Source organism: Molothrus aeneus, chromosome 8 (genome assembly GCF_037042795.1).
Source record: "Molothrus aeneus isolate 106 chromosome 8, BPBGC_Maene_1.0, whole genome shotgun sequence".
Classification (NCBI taxonomy): domain Eukaryota; kingdom Metazoa; phylum Chordata; class Aves; order Passeriformes; family Icteridae; genus Molothrus; species Molothrus aeneus.
In genome coordinates, this window is record NC_089653.1 from 16,310,120 (window position 1) to 16,327,847 (window position 17,728).

Here is a 17,728-nt window from a genome sequence, read left to right on the forward strand (position 1 = left end):
TGACAGAGGAAACCTGGAATTTCTTAAGGTCTCTGATGTAAAGCTAGGAACCTTGACTGTACTTAGCTTCATTTAACTAATGATTGAACTTTTTTACAAGACATTATTACTATTATTATGCTCTGACTTCAAGAATATAAATTTTATTAAATGCACACCACCCCTGCAGAACATTTTAATGGGTAAGGATTATTCTTCTGTGTTCAGCTTTGACTGTAGGGCTGCTATCCCAAGACATATTTTTTTTACTTCCCTCACATAGATTCCATGATATCCTTTTTTTTTGTTGTTGTTGTCTGTTATCTTGCTAAGTATCACTCTATTTCTGAATAAAATGTCACCACACTTGTATTCTTCTTATTGCTGTTTTTACATCTTGCACTGCCCTTTTTGGAAATGACTGTTAGTATATCCTCATTAAAAAATTTTATAGCCTTCCAAATTAAAAGTAGTTTTAGGGACTGCCAGCCCTGTATGCTTTTTAATATTTAATTTTCTTCTATTGGTTTCAGACTTAGTCCCTCAAGCCCAACACTGAATTATTATCTAAAAGAATCAGCTAAGAAATGTTCACTTAATGAAAATAGTTTTCAGTTGTTGCATTTGCTGACCATTTCTTTCTTTCACAAGTCTTATCTGTCAGTTCCTCTTCATTAGCTGCATCCTGCTTCAATTTGCACTGTACATCTATCTCACCTATATATAACACTTTTTCCAGAAGTAACTTTACAGTGACACCTGACCTAAGTGAAGAAAGACTTTTTTTTCTCTTTCTTTATTATTTCTTTTCTGTCTCCAGGCTGTATTGCTTGTGCTATCTAGCTGACCTCTTCCCTCTGTGCTCCCTGATGGCAGGCCAGTCAATTTGTCCCTCATGCAATTCAACAGTTCCTGGGATTGTCTGAATCTCAGATCTTCTCATCTTTAGTTTTCCTTCATGTGGTTTGTGGTTACTTCCTACCTCCCTGTCCTCTTTTCCCTCTTCTTCATTAATGTTTTTTTATTCTTCTTTGTGTTGCCCTTACCATACATAGGTCTCAGCCCCTGGATTTTATCTTCCTCTGTGCTTGCTGGGTTCTTCTAGGTCTCTTTATTTGCTTGTCTGTTTGCTCCCTGCAGCATCTCTGTTTCTCTTTGCAGAGAAGAGTATCAGCTGAAGATACCTGTAATGTGTGGTCAAATGCATGGCCTTGCTCAAAGGCTTGGTGTACCTAAGTAGTTCTGCAAACAGAAAAAATGACCACAGCACAAACCTTACGAATAGAGCTGGTAGGCTTGGTTCTTATTTCCATCTCCCATGGATTTTCCCTCAAAGAGGATGGATTTCATGCCAAATTCCCTGTTCAGCACTGTTTGTGGTATTGTTACACAACAGGTTGCTGTCACTTCACCTTCAGAAAAAGAAATTAACACTTGATGGATCCTTCCATACATTAGCCTGAAATTTGAGTCCATTTTAGTGGGATATATGCTGAAACAATTTTGTGTTTTCTAGTCATAACTTGTCACAAACATAATTGTTCAATTAAAACTCCGTAATACATTCCGTAATATTTGGGGACTGGCTTTCTTCTCTCTAAGCAGATCATTAGAGGTTTAAAAGATAGACTGATAGTCCTCTATATGAATTATCCTGCATAAATGATGTACCATATAGTGGACATTATTTTTTTTGTCAGTAAGGTGTAGACTACTTTAATTAAACTTTATAGAAATTTCCCTTGTGCATCCTTTCACACCTGTATGGATGGAATGTTAGGAATCAGTGCTAAAGGTAGTATATCACAAGTCAAACTAGCTCATATTTTAAAATTAGAAACTTATTAGTTTCCCTTTTTTCCTCCTCTGGATATGTAGAGAAACTCGGGTACATGAAAATTCTAACAAAAATCTGTTTTTTGTCTAAATTCTGCCTCAGAAACTGTGGGGGGAAAATGTCACTACTTAAAATGCGAAAAACTACTTAGTTTCTAAAGCAGAATCAAGGCATAGTCTGTATTGTATGCAGGTGCCCCTTGAGTCAGAAGATAAGCTGTTGCCCCAGACAGTGTGGAAAGGTTCAATCTCAAAACTCCATTTGTCTATAACTTTACAAACACTGTGTGAGCTTGTGTTAGTTAGATGAAGCAGAAGTTTTTTCCAAGGATGAAATATGTTTGTTTTTTTTTTTTTTTAAATTAGTAACTTTGCCATACGCTTCTGAATAACTGTGTGCAAGCCTTTAGGAAAAGTAGTTATGTTTTCCAGTCAAATCTGCTCATGCCCCATTACTGTAATGTATATTTTTAATACCATTCTTGCTGCCAAAGATAAAGCTGATGCAGACTGGCAGTAATGAGATCACTGTGGGGCTTCCAGTGTATCTCTGCAAGCTTTGGGAAAGTATAGGTGCAAAACATCACAGGATTGGACCCTGTGATGAATATTTGTGAATATTTGAACATCTGCTTGAAGGAAAAAATCTGTGAACAAAAAGTGAATTTATTTGTGTCTGCTTGCCATTGGCATGAGCTGTACATGCACACCATGCTGGGTGACTGCTGCCTCTGTGTGCCCTTCATAGGCTCATAAGGCTTTGCATGAAGTCTTTAAGACTGTGGACATACTGAGGGAGAGGGAGCCGTTCCACACCACCCTTGCTGCTGCTCCCCAAGGGTTTCCCTCCTCCTCCAGCATCCTGAGAGCTCTCACTTGGCAAATGCACAGCAGGCCTGTATCCTCAGGCAGTGTAAAGAACAGCAAATATTCATTCCTCTTGGCAGGGCTGGCCAGCAAGAGTCTTGTGGTTTGAGATGGTTAAGGTGATCTTTCAGGTGTTCTTTAATGCTCACACAGCCTGTGGCATTGTTTGTGCATGTTAAGTACCCTGTGACTGACAAGAAGGTCTTCAGACCTGTAAGGACTTTGCTTTATTCATGTATTTATTTTGCAATTTAAAGCAGAAATGTTCTGTAGGCAGAAAAGGACTGTTTGGAAAGTGATTATGTTTCAGTCTGACTATTGCCATCTTTCCTTTAAGACCAGACATGATTTTTAAAAGATTTAAGGGAAGAGATAGAATGTATGTGAATGGATGAAAATATGGATATCAGACAGGGTAACCTTTGATATTGATAAATGTTTCCAGGTTCCTAGAGTTTAAAACCCCATAACCTACATTAAATAACAGCTTTGCAGTGTAGTTGGCAACTTTGTAGTAGAGACAGTAAATCAGTATTAAACTGTAAGCTCCTGAAAATCAATGTGGTCTCTTCAAGCAATAGCTGGTGCTTTCATTTCAAAGTTCATGGTACATGACCCTCAGGGCTTCAGCTATCATGCTATCAGAACAAGGTATGAGCCTTTTGAAGGGGGGAATTAGCAATGTGTAAGTTGTATTTTTACTGTTTGGTGTTGGGTGCATGTCAGGTAAGAAGTTTGCATCTTTAATGGAATAGTTACCATCTGCTGTTTATGCCTGCAAAACGATCAAGTTCTGGAAACCTCTGTGCTAACTCGATGTAGTTGAACTTGCAGTGCAAGCTGGAGCAGGAGTTTAAGCTGTAGCTCTGAGCAGAGCTGAGAAAACACAGTGAATGGGAGTGGTGGTACTGAAAGTGTTGTACAACACTGAAAGTGTTGTACCCTGACTGTGGAACGCTTCCTATTATGAGGACCCACAGCAATCCTCCATGCTGAAAAAAGGATTTTTTTGCCCAGGGTCTGTGCCTGAAAAAGTATTCTCAACTTTCAGACCAATGTCCAGTCAATCCCCTGTAGGCATTCCAAACAGAAGACTTAAACTGCTATATTGTTTCAATGGAAATTTCTTGTTATTGAAGATAACAGAAGAAAGATGAGAAGATAGATGAGAATCAAATAAAAAATTAAAAAAAAGCCAACCTTCATGTGCTGGGCAGTTCTGATGAATTGTGGTTTATTCTTTGGAGTGTGACTCACATGCACAGTTCTCAGCAAAACGTTGCAAAATTCTTTGTAAATTTCTCTAAAAAGCAGAAGGCTTTCAAATCAAATATAGATGTACAAACCTATTATTTAAAAAAAAATAGCCGGTGTTAAAGTGAGCAAAATTTAGTTATTCTTTTAAAAGGATTTATTGGGTCTTCAAATTGAACTTGGCATGTAGCTGTGGTAAAATTTAAAGTACCAGATTTCTGGGAGGTTTTGTTCCTTAGTTACCATTAGATTCATGTCTTTACGGAAATGTTGCTCTCTGACAGCTGTGCAATTATCCAGTGTCACTTCTGTGCCATGTAGTTAAATGGTCAGCAGTTACCATGTTTATAAACACTGTGTGACATTTGAGCTTTGAAGAGTACATTCTTACTGAATGCTTTTGGAAGAGTTCCATGTGCAATATTTTCATGCATCTTTCAGGGGAATGTGCACTAAATGGAATGGCAGTGGAGATTGACTGTAATAAGCATTACGTATGAAATGGGAATCAGATTAAACAGAAATCCCAGTGCATTACACTGAAATGATTAAGGCTAAAACAATAGGCAGTGCCACATATATTACAGTAGTTCCTCAAGAACAATACAGCTGTGTAGCTCGAGGAAGTTTCAGCAGTCCTCTCACAATCTTCCTAAAATTTTCTTCATCTCCACTATTTCTCTTGATTAACATTTACCTTTCATGTAGGTTTCTTTCGGTGTATTTTTTTTTTATCAACTATGACCGAAGTAAGAGGGAACTAGTGCAGTGAAAACTTTAAATTGTGTACCGTGGTTTGAGTTGCTATCAAGTAGTACTGATAAATGCAAACTGTCAGGTATACCTTCTAATTAGCATTCATCAGCTCCAGGGGTCTGTGCGAAAAGCAGGTTGAAGGTTTGGGTCAAATTTACTCTTCTTTGTGTGAAATCCCTTGTTAGCAACCAAAAATGGGATTCAGTTGTGAATGGTATTAAATAGTATTTGGGAGTTTGCTCAGGGGTGTATTTTATTTTTGTCCTCTTTTTTCTTTCTTTTTTTTTTTTCCTTCCTTCTTCCCACCCTTCTTTTTTTATCTTTCTTCCCCACCCATTAGGCTGAGTTGTTTATCTTGTGCAGGAACTGAGACAGAGGTTAAGACAGGGCCCTTGCATATCGTTTGGACAGAACACAAATGAAATATTAGAGTTTATTGGGAGCAAGAACCCTGGAGTGCTGACTCAGACTAATGAGAGTATAGAGATCTCCATGACCAATTTGGCCTCTCTTTTTGTGGGAGATTCAGGCTGAACATGCCTGGTTTATAGGGTTGTATTAATGGAGGAGCCTGGAATGGTTAAAATGCCACCAGATCTTGTGATAGCCTTTCAGTTATTACTTGTGCTTCATCAGGACCACGGAGGGAAAAATAGCTTTTCTCAGCAGTGCAGTTCTGCAGAAGCATCAGGCTTTATGTTTTGATGTAACAGTGCATAACTTGAAAAAAGGTCCCTGCTGAGAGTGGGCTGACAGTAAATAACGTGTTTATGGAGTGTAGACCAAGAATGAATTCATACACATAAAGAAATGGAAAAAAATGTGGATGGTAAAGGCACACTATGCTTGTGGTTCATTAATGGCTTGTAGGAAGCTCCTGTGTACCAGCAGTCAGAACTGGCAGCTTCTGGTGTAAGTGTGGTAAAAGAAATTCCATCATTCCATCAGTGTGGTGATCAAGGAAACACAGGTGAGCCTGCCTGGTGCTTTGGAAAAAACATGTACAAACAGAGTTCTGGGAATAACTTCAGAAAGAAGGAAGAATATCGAATTTCTGGAGTTTTTTTAGTAAAAGTTCAAATTGTTGGAAAATGAGATTCAGTTAGAAAGGGACAGTTTCAGTGAATTTTCTATCTGCAAAAATACATGATGGAAACTCTTTAAATTCCCATTTTACTGTTTAGAGAAGAAAAATTTTCATATTGCACTTTGAAATAATATTTAGAAATTTTAGTTACCCTGTATTAAGTAATAAAAATGAACCTAAGGCTTGATCCAGTTTACTGCAACTGAGTTTTTATCATCAAGATTCTTAGTCTGAATTATCTTAGTTTTATAAAGTTTTATCTAGAGCTGGGATGTTGTACTGGAAATTTTTGTTTTAAATTCTGTTCTAATGGTACTGTTAACAATTAAACTATAGAAATACTATAAGTTTGGAGTGCTCTTTAGTATGCTATAATAATTTTTATATTTATATAAATTATTTATTGTGGCTAGTAATGCTTTATTTATTTTTGATCTAATAATGCTCCTCTGGAGATACTGAGCCAAGAGTTATTTATTTAAAATACAAAGGAAAGAAGGTTCTAGGGAAGTACAAAAATCTCAGTCACTGGTACAGAGAAACTGTTTTTCTGTGAAGTGCTATTACCTATGCAAGTCACACCTGGACATGAACTGCACTATTTTAATTGAAGAGCTTTCTAAATATAAGTTGGGTATCTAGGGGATATAGGATGAACCCATCTGTTCTACCAAAATTGACTTTTTTATATCCGTTATCTTAACTTTTTTTTATCCAAGACATACACAAAGCTTCTCAGATAAACAGGTGCACTTTGATATTGTCCAATTAATTACTGTCAGTTTTATTGCAGTGGAAATTTGGTCTGTAGCTCTTCTTTGGTATCAAAACCAGTTTCCTGATTCTCAGGATGTTTTCCTGGACATTTAAATCAAGAACAAAGCTATTTTTAAAAATCCAAATCTATCTCCTGCATGAAACCCACCAGCTGGACCTAAGTTTGACTCAGGTTACAAAATTATATACAGAAAAGGGTGACTTTTTTTCTGCTGTACTGCAGTTTTGCTACAGTAGATTTCAAAGTGGTTCTAAATTTTTTTTTCCTATTCTTGGTGGATGGGGGAAAGAAAATGCAGTAGACAAATAATTTATCCAAAGATGGGAAGGGAAAAGGAAAAAAAAAAGTTCCTTTTGGAAGCAAACTTACTTGGGACAAGAGCTGGAAACAATTTTATTTTGACACCTATTCAGGGGCAAATGTAAATTGAGCATGTGATGAATTAATGAGACTGATCCCTTATGAAAGATTTGCAAAGAGCTGAGATTTAGACATGACTACTTCTCCGAGCCCTCCTTTGCTCACCTTCCTTATGAATAATAATTAAAAATAAGTTTTAAAAAGTAAAGAATGGGTTTATCTGTCATTGCCATGCTGTTCTCTAGGAGGAACTCAGCTGTTCTGCAGGCTGTTTGCTCAGATGCTCCATGGGCAGCAGTTCTGTGCCTGGGTTTTGCTCTCAGTGCTGAGGGAGACATTTGGTGCAGGAGCTCTGGGTGGGAGCCAGAGACCAGAGGGCCTGAACTGACAACCCTTGGCATGCCCAGGGGCTTGGGGCCTGGCCGGCTGAGGGACACTGAGGGAGGTGGCAGAAACTCATGACCCTCAGACTTCCTCTTCTTTACACTGAGGGGATAAAACTCAGGGGTTCCTTTGTTTGTGGTCTCTCCTCAGATGCTCAAGCTCAAGCTGCTGGTTTTTTTTTTTACTGTACCAAGATTAAATTATTTTAAGGTTTGGGATGTCTGAGACACTACCACGGGAAACCTGGGATCGAGGCAGTAAGGAAACCTGCTCTGTGTGAGCGTGGGGGTGCAGGTGTGAAGGGGCTTCTGTCCCCTAGCTGGTCACTCAGGTGCTGTGAGTGTGACAGCCACAGCGTCCTGGATGCTTGGGCAGGGAAGTGTCCTTAACACAGGCGCCCTGGGGCTGGCCATGATCTGTCTGCAGGGGGGGTCTGCAGTGGCATTGCAGCTGTGGAGGAGGAGCTTTGTAACAGGGGCTGAGGCCCAGAGCTGCGGTCGAGGGACGATGGGTGACAGGGAGCACTCACTGCAATGCAGTGCATCTGCTCCCTGGTGACAGCTGTAATTAGTCACCACTTCGTGCTGTGCCCTGCATTCAGCTGGGATAGAGTTAATTTTTCTTCCTAGTAGCTGTTCAGTGCTGTTTTGTACTCACTGTGAGAGCAACACTGCTAACACCCTGATGTCGTCGTTGTTGCTAAGGGGGGCTCACTCCAAATCCAAGGTTTACAGTTTCCACGCTCTGCCCGTGAGGAGGTGCACGGGGAGTCAGGAGGGAGCATGGCCAGGACACGGACCCTAAGGAGCCAAAGGCACATTCCACAGCATAGAGCATCATGCCCAGTATATAAACTGGGGAGGGTTGGCTGGGAGCACTGGTGGCTACTCAGGAAAGGGTTGGGCATTGGTCAGCAGGTGGAGAGGAGCTGTATTCTGCATCATTGTCATTCTGGGGCTTATTTTTCATCATCTTTTTGTTCTGTCCTTTTTCCATTACAATTGTTTTTCAAAGATTTTTGTTGTTGCTATTAAACTGTTCTTATCTCAACCCACAGGTTTTACCCTTTTTTTTTCTCTGATTCTATTCCCTATTCCACTGAGGGAGGTGAGCAAGTTGCTGCATGGTATTCAGTTGCTGGCTGGTTCAAACCATTGCAGTTTGCAAGAGATTTGGTTTTGACTTCTTCCAGTGTCTCTTAGGACACCCTTTTCAAATTATTTTCTGTGAACTCCCCAGTTTGCCCTCTGATTTGTTTTTTCATTGTGGAAAGTTATGATTCTCTTTATCCTCACCATTAAGTTACAGGATGTGCAAATAATAACTTTTGCTACTTTGGTATACCCCCTAGCAAAACAGTCTGGTGGTTCTTTAGTATCATGGATTTCAGGATGGCAACTTTTGTTTCCAAAATTGAGACACAACAGGAACATCTGTGTTTGCCATCTGCAAGACATTTCCTTCTAGGATCCCAGGGCTGGTTGCAGGGCTTCCAGACATCCCTACTGCTTGTTCCCCTGGGTGCACAGGGAGGAGACAACAGGTTTGTATCTATAACACTGCTGCATGTCGTTCTGAACTCTTCAGCACATCCTGCTGTCACTGGAGCACAGCCTGCCCAGGTCTGTTTGATCACCCAGCATCTCCTCTCAGTTGTGTGCAGCCACTCATGCCTGCATCCCTTTTTATGCAGCCTGCTTTTTGCTGCTAACAGCAAGGTGCTGGCCCTGGCAAAGCAGCCAGGTGTTGTGGAAAAGAGCCACATTAGAGCCCTATTACTGGCCAGGCATTATAGGCTTGGAGAGGTTTTCAGTTTTAGATGTTTTGAGAAGATCAAGAAAGGATTGTTTCTGTTTCTTTTTTCTTTTTCCCCTCTGCAAAATTATTTCTGAATTTAGCAGTTTTTATTGCTTACTTTCCTAAGTTATTTAATCCTGCAACTGCCATTAGATAAAATAATGAACCAAGTTACTTTTTCATAAAGGCAATGTAAATATTTGTTTTCCACTGGATTCCAATAAAAAAAGTTTTCATGGATTATTTGCAGTAAATTATTTTAAGTTATACATTTAAAAGTAACAAAACTACATGTATGAAACTATCTTTGATTATTTTTCATGAAGCTTCTTAGCCTTTTATCAGTGTTGCTGTGAGATTTGAAATCTTAATGCTCGTATTTTGATTTTCAGTTTCTTCCTTTTTCATTTCTATTGCAAATGCTTACTACTGAGAAATTAAACAGTTTCCTGCATTCACTGCTCCCCTTCCCATCTACTTCTGGCCTGATTCTGATAGTATAGTTTATATGTTGTCACTTGTAGCAGTGCACTGAGTGAATTACAATTCTCTTGTGTGGGTTCTGCATTTTACATTTGGCTCTTGAAAGGTAGCTGGGGAGGAAGAAGGGCACAGTCTCAATCCTCTTTTTTTCCCAGATTTTTAGAATTTATTTACTACTCTAAGATGAAACTACTCTAAAATGAAAGATGGATACTCTTTAATTTCCATTGTGCTGTTCATCTCAAAAGCAGATTTTCTATTTGATAGAAGTGTTTTGAAACATTACTCCCAAGTGTCACCTAGACCCCCATCTACATAGAAAGTATAAAAAGAACTAGGGCATTTTGCACCTATATTAATAATTTTTCCATACAAAACTATAACATACTTCAACCTGTAAATCCTTCCCCAATAGATGGCAATGCTTTTACTCAGGCACAGTAATCTCACCAATTCATACTTTATATAGGGTACATTTATTAAGTAGGATGGAATAGGTTCTTCAAGGATGTTTCACAGACAATTTGTTTTCTTTTTGAATGGATGGGCAAAATTTCAAGCAATTGGCAAGATCCTGAACAGCTTGAATAATTAAAAATGGGTGACCATAATTTCCCAAGTATCTTTTTCCTCTTTAAAGTAAAAAAAACTCACTAAGTTATGAACATTAACTCCTTTCTTACTTTGAGAATTCTCAATAACTTTCCTTATGATAACACAGGTCTCCAGGACCTTGCTTTTCACACTGTTTAACTTTCATGACCCTCTGGCAATAGACTGGTGATATCAGAAAGTTGAAACCTGAGAGCTGTTTTTCAATAGGGTTTTTTTAAAGATTTCTTTGGATTGCAAGTCTGTAAATATGTTAGAAAATGCAGGAAGTTTGAGCTCCCTCCCAGCACGTTTTCATTTTGGAGTAGCAGTTCAGGCTATGTGTAGCAGTTCTGAACAGAGGATATTTAGAGCCATTCAGACTCGACTACCTACGGTGATGTTTCTAAATGCATTTCAAGCTATTAGAATGCAGAGCCATTGGCTCTGTAGGAGGAGCGCTGAGTGGTCTGGCACTCTGATGACTAAAGATAAACTCTTTAACAGCCTAAATTTAGGCACCTCATTTTAAAAACTTTGGCCCAGATATGTGAACCCAGAAGAATGAGAGACGATAATTCATTTAAATTCCCTGGCTCTTGCGTCTCCCCAGACTGAGCATTTATCCATACAAATTGCTCACTGTTGCAGATGAATCACTAAATGTAGCCAGTGCAATAACTCTGCACCTGAGCATTATTTAATTCTGCTTTGCTAATGCTAGCAGCACTTTGCTCTTTCTCTGTATGTTACAGCCCCTGGCTACTTTGGCTTTGTCTGGATATATTTGGGAACTGAATAGGGAGAAAATGTACACATTTTTGCCCTCCTGTTCATCACTGCTATCTTTCCTAAGAGCTGTTGTTCCTCAGGTGGTCAGCCTAATGTTCCTCCCAGCTTAAAAGAAATGCAAGGGAGGCAATTACCAAGGGGATGTTGCTCTTCATGGTAAAGAGAATTACTGTGTTCTGTGTTGATTTTCCTCTTTCAATGAGTTTGTGGTTTCTCTTGGGATTTTTGTCTCTTTAAAGGACTATTTCAGCTTGGGAACATGAGAAATAGAGGGAGATATGTGTGTTGCCCACAATTTTCTCTTGTGGTAGTGTGGACTACACAAATGAGTAAAATTTTAAAACAGTTACTTTGGCAAGTAATTTATACCTTTTTTAAGGACAAGTGTAAGCTAAGATTAATGTTAAAGATGTTGGCTACTTAGTGAAGTTTTACCTCATATTTCTGAAGGAATGAGATACCCCTTAGCCTATATCAAGGATGGATTTCTTGTCATTCCAGTGCAGCCTTAGAAGTCGTGGGCGTTTATTCTAAGCCAGTCATCTGTAGTCAGTGTCATAAGAGAAGGTGATTCATCCCTTCTGACACTAAATATCTGAGAGGCTTATTATGCAAATGTGTTCTGAAGAGGAAGGTGGTTGATGATGTTCCTGCTCAGCCCAGTGCTACAGTCTGCAGAGCCTCTGAGTACCACTGCAGTCTTTTTTTAACATACTGAGGAAATTATCCAGGTTAAAAACCAGTAACTGGAAGTATTTCGTTCATTTGTGTTTGCAGTTTCTGTTTTAAACTGGGTTCATTTCAGTGATTCATAGGGCCATTTATAACAGAGAGATAAGAATATCTGTTCAATAAATGGGGTCATACTGGCACAGAAGAAAGAAGTGGTTGAAGGCAGGAACATTCAAAACCATTCAAAACCGTGTAATGAACTGCCTCCTGAAATACATGTGTGCACTGTTTTATTAGCAGAGATGAACACACTGCAGTAATTGTTTAACCATGTATTAAGCAGGACATTAACAATATCACTGGCAGTGTAGTGTGCATCTCTCCATGCTTGCTATCACTTTATTAGACTATTAAGTGTCTTGAAGAGAGCTTATCTATGTCAAACAAAGGGGGCACTTAGGAACTTGTGTTTTTATTTTGAGATCCTTCAACTGAGGTTCTCTCTCAGTGCTAGTAGTGCAATCTTCTCCAGTTTTAGCTTCCCAGTGGGTTATACATATATGGACAAATATGCAAACTGCTGAGATGGGATGTTTCTTTATAATATTTAGTGATTATCCAAGTTCCATACCAAGAACACAGTAACGTGACCATGCAAGTAATAACTTTGTCTTGAGCATTATGTAAATGTGAGGAGAGGATGAACTCTCATATAAATGTGTGAACTTCACTTGAGCATCTCACTGTCGTGTTTTTAATTAACTAGGTTAGTTAACAGATAAAATATCAGAGGTGTAATGAGCCAGAGACAATATATTTTGGGAGACATACTGAAAAGAAACCCAGCTGAGGAGGATGCATTAGATTCATCATAGAGAAGGTAGATCTCCTGAACTGCATGTTCTGTGCAGTTATTCATCACAGGATCCCTTATGCTCATGTACTAACCTGCCCCAGTGTGCTTTTGTGGTACATGGACACAGTCAGGGTACTTTGGTTTAGGAACTGAAGTTGAGAAAGGTGACTGCCACCAATTAGTTACTGTTCCTTGAAGCAGCAGAGGAAGGCATGAAAAGAACTATACTGAAACAATATCAGTAGCAATGAAAACAGTCAAAATTAGCTTTATAGTAAATTTTTATATAAGTTCTTTCTGGAATATATTTTCCATGTTTTATTTATTTTTATTATTATGTTTCTTTTTATTTTTGTAGGCTGTGGAAACCAACCTTGCATCAAAGGATAGTCACTGGGTCTATGTAAATGAGGTAAGAAAGTCAAAAGAGAAAACACAGCTCGCTACATTCACTCATCACCATCTTTTGTTTCATATGTTTTGACACACCAAACTGAGCATCCATGTAGCGTTTTTGCTTTTTGAATGGCACAAGGTTCAAACTCTGTGGTGTCATTGCTTGTCTGTCTTAGTTGAATTGGCATAGGTTGGACACCAGGGGTCAAGATAAAGCTTCCAATACACCTCAGAGCAGCTGGGAGACTTGCTTTTACCTTCCTGCTGACACTATTTCATTAGCTATTGAGGAAGCAGAGAATATCTCAAAAGAAATCTCAAACACAGGAATCTCTCTGGCAGAAGCTCACCTTCCACTGCTGTGCAAGCCTGCACACAGATGCTGGGAGAGGAAAGAGCCTTTGCAAGTTTAGTCCATTCAAATATGTATTTACATGACACACAGGCTTTCTCTAGTGCAGAACTCTGTTGGTGTATTGGCCAACATCCAGAATAACTTAAATTCAAAGTGTAATGTTTCTCTTTGCAGCCAATGGGATCCTGTCCTACTACAAAGATTATTTATTTTACCTTAGTGCCATGATGCCCTAATGAGAATCTGTTCAGGTTCTTATTTCAAAAACAATGAAATATTGTACCATATATAGTAACTAATAAATCACTGATAAATGGCAGTATTTTATAGATTCCTTGTTTTAATCATGATTTATTTAAAGATAGCAAAATATATAATCTAAAAAGAACAGTGTTCAATGTCTTATTTTTATATTATAAATGCATAGCCTCTAATTTAATAGCCAATTCCTTTGTTAATTTCTTCGTCCTTTCTTTGCACCTAACTAATAATTTTGGATAGGCAACTTTTAATAGTAACTATAAATTGTATTGTATGGCATTAGACAGGCTCTGTATTTAAATAGGGGTTAGGGAAAGTGAGTGAAATCCCTGCTTGTCGAGGCTTTATAAATTCTTTCTAGTCCTTTTTACATTTAAGTACCTCCTGGTTTGTCAGCTGCTGTAATGACCCACTACAAAACATCAGCAAGATGCCCAGAGTGTCAGTGTTTATATTCACATAAAGATAATACAATGCATATTTCCCTAAACATTTATAGAGAGGGAGTGTTTGTGAATTTTTTACTGCTTCTCTTATTGTTCAGATGTTAAAATTCACTTCACGAAGCTTGAATCTATAACATTGTGATAAAAGCCTTCAGCACTTGTGCACTAATGTGTGCACACTTGTACACACACAATCAAATCACACAGGGTGTCGATTCTGCCTCAATTTTGGATGTTTTTGTTTTCTTTCTCCTTCATGGCTAAAGACTGGGTAGGGAGGCTATGAGGGCAGCATGTAAATTTAAAGTGTAAATTTCTAGTGGAAAGTATCAGTGCACATAATTTATAAATATCTCAAAATGTAATTCAGTCCAAACAGACAATTAGAGAAGCTTTTCAGACTCACAAAACTTTGTAAAAAAAAATCTTTGCAGACAAAAGGAAGAGGAAATGTCATGGCTATCCTTTCTTTTACAGAAGTGTTGGAATTTGTGTTTGATTAAAGCTACTGTGAGAAGAAGGTGCATCGAGCATCTCCATGGATGCATCTGTAGAAATTTGGAGGTTCCTTAGGGCTTGCTTCTTATTTAAGTGTGCATCCCTCCATGCTAGCAAGAGGACAGACTGATTAAGCTTTCCACGTACATGTTTCCAATTAGTGGTAGTGGGAAGTGCATGAATATTTGATGGAAAAGATGATGCTGATTCTTACTGTGATTTGTGGAATGGAATTAACTTTTAATTCCCAACAGTCAAATCAGCTCTTTTTGATGTGTTTCCATGAGAGTAGGAGTCCATTATGCAAATAGACCAAAACCTTAGCCAGTCTTTTTTTGTCCTGGGCAGATTGAGGGCCCTACATCCCGTTCACCCTGTGACCCAGTGATCTCATTGCAAGGAAAGAGGGATGTAGGGCTGACTGATTGAAGGGGCACTAGCAGGAAGAGAGCACAGGGACCATTTTTTTTCCATGGAGGTTCCTTGTATGAAGAGCGCTGGATTGTAAACAGGTTTTTCAGGCCTTTTGCACTTGAGGGAGCCCATGAAGGGCTTTGGACAGCTCAGGCTACTGAGATCTGCTGACCCAGAGCACCTTACAGTGTACTCTGTCTCCCACTTCTCAAGCCAATGAGGACCTGAAACTTGGACTTACCTTGCTGTAGGAAGCATGACTGTGTAGCATGGTATTCTTTCAATAAGAATTTTGTTATTAAATTAAATGTACTTGACTCTCTTTGCACTGGCAATCTGATAAAAATTTGTATTTGGTTATTTTTTTTCCCTTATGTGCCTTCCCATGTGGTAGAATAGGAGTTAAGTTTTGGAGGTAGAAAAAATTTAATCACTTAAATTTTGTTAGATAAACAAGACCACCAAGCTTTGGATGAGCTAACTGTAAATCTATATGACTGGTAATTATGCAGCAAATGAACAAACAGCTGTACTAATCAAATCCTGTTTGCTAGTTTTCAATAACCCAGGTCTGTGCTGAAGTATCTGTTCAGTTTGGATGCCATTGCTGGTGAGAAAGGACTTGGTCATCTTTAGAAAAAGGCTGGTTTATTGGGAGTTAAATTTATTCTGTGCAGTTGGAAGGCTGAACCATTACCTGGCAGGTTTTCTAGGGTAAGAAAATACACAGGGATGGATCTTTTCAGGCAGTATCATGTCCTCATACATCCTCTTTGCAGCCAAAGTGATAAAAAACTTACTGCTTAAAAAATATATATTTGTTGTCCACTTTCCTGGTTCCAAACAGGTTATGTTCCAATATTTCAATAGCTGTCAAAAATAGTGGAGATTAGAAGGAAAAGAAGGATACGTTTTTCTAACTAACCACCCCCCCTTTTGAATTATATTTCATCACCTGCACTTTTTGTTTTTATTCATCTAGAAATGCTAGAATCATCTAGCATCATCTCTTGCTTTCATTTAGATAGTGATTCTACCTAAATTCTGGGTTAAACATGCCAGGTAGCTTTTTAAAAGCAAGAACACTTGTGATTCTTTTATAAATCTGTATAAAAGAAAACTCTTCCAAATTAGGACTACTACATGTTTAGCTGTGTCTCCAGAGTAGTCCAAAGCACTTTATTATCATTGCCTGTGTGGGGAGCTGCCGATGACTTGCAGTTTTGGAAGATCTGTTAGAACATGTCGGGTGTTCTGCTTGAACCTTTGCTGTTTATACCTTTGATGGTTGAAGTGACCCACCAGCTTTGACAGACATGTGCTGCTGCTTCTTTTGGAAAGACTGGCACACTTACAGATGGCCCCTGTTTTTTGGATGTTTATTTCCTATTTTTCTCCCTAGTTTTCTTTATTATTTTTATTTTTCTCTTTTCTTTCTCTTTCATACCAGGCATTAAGCATCTCTGTTGGCTCCTCATAACATATTTCATTCTCCCCCTCTCTTTTTCTGCCTTTTCTGATAAAATGCTGCACCTTGCGCAGGGCATGCGTCTGTGGGAGAGGTACAAGAGTACTACTTGAAACTGAATTTGGATGTTGTTGTACCAGGAGCAGTGCTCCAGGAGATTGTGCCTACTTCTTTATTAGCAGCAGCAGCAGTAGGTCTGGGAGTATAAAAAGAGTTAGAAACCATATTTCCCTTTTTGTGGGACATTTTATGGTTTTAAAATTGTCTCCGTTCCAAGGGTAAAGAAAAGATAAAATATTCTGGAAAACTGGAATATTGAACAAAATTATAATCAAATTAAACAAAGTATTTTATTCCCTCATCTCAATATATTTAATTCTAATTCAAAGTTTCTAAGCATTCACTATTTTTACATATAAATCAGTACAAAAAGCAATGAACTACTCTTCCTGCAAGTGAAATGGTAGAGAATTCAGCAGATAATTCAAATTAGTTGTTTTGCTATTAAGACATCATTTCTTTAATTTATTTTTAAACTTATTTTTTATTCAGTAGTTTAATCAAAAGCTGTAAGACATAGTCAGGCAAAGCACAACACTACTCATTGATATAGGAGAACACTTTTTGTGAAGGGCAGGTAGGGATGAAAAAGAGGCAATGCAGTGTTACATGTCAAAAAACATCTGTACCCCTTCTGAAGCTGAGGAGGGGTGAGGGACAAACTTTTGGCTGGAAATATGCAGGAGACAGTGAGGAAGACTGTTTTTGGAAGTAATTTTTTTTGGACAGAAATGCCCTAAAGGCAAGAAATTAAAATAAAGGAAGATTGTAATTTCCTTGCAGTGAAGAAAATAGGGTTGGGGAACAGACAGAGCTTCACAAATTTCCTTTGATTGGCATTATCTGTACATGTTTAAAATGTTAAGGCAGCCATCAGTTCAGATTTCATTAGGGCTGAGGAAGCCAGGAGATAATTAGTGTGAAAGTGATCATGACATGGTGACATGAACATGTGAAGTTGGACAGTCTTTTGATGCCCGTTATCCCCATGGTCTTTTTCCCACCTCTCCCTCTTCCCTTGGAGAAGAGGGAGAGTTGGGAAAAGGACCATGGGGATAATGTGCGTCAAAAGACTGTCCAACTTCACAGCTTTGGGAAACTAGTAATGCTTTTGGAAAGATAACACAGTAAGTAAAGGGTGGCTAAGGAACTGGGATTCTCTGAAGATGAAGGCATAACAAGGTGTCCTTATGGTGAAAGTGGGTTCTCTTGGCAGAACTTGAAATCAGAAATGAATTCTAAAGAAAAAGTGATTTAAGAAAAGGGCTAGGGAAGAGTATAAAGGAGTAATAAAGTAAGGAATTATAAAACAAGGCCGTGTAGCAAAATGACTCATAC

The 17,728-nt window shown here is 38.5% G+C and overlaps 1 protein-coding gene across 1 annotated transcript in view; it reads left to right on the forward strand.

The window, feature by feature from the left end:
- Nucleotides 1-17,728, forward strand: part of GRID1 (glutamate ionotropic receptor delta type subunit 1) — a 485,602-nt gene that overhangs the window by 354,866 nt on the left and 113,008 nt on the right. Inside the window, exon 5 of the mRNA XM_066554224.1 lies at nucleotides 12,851-12,904. Within this exon, the coding sequence (XP_066410321.1) occupies nucleotides 12,851-12,904 (54 nt within the window). The remainder of the gene's footprint in view (nucleotides 1-12,850; nucleotides 12,905-17,728) is intronic.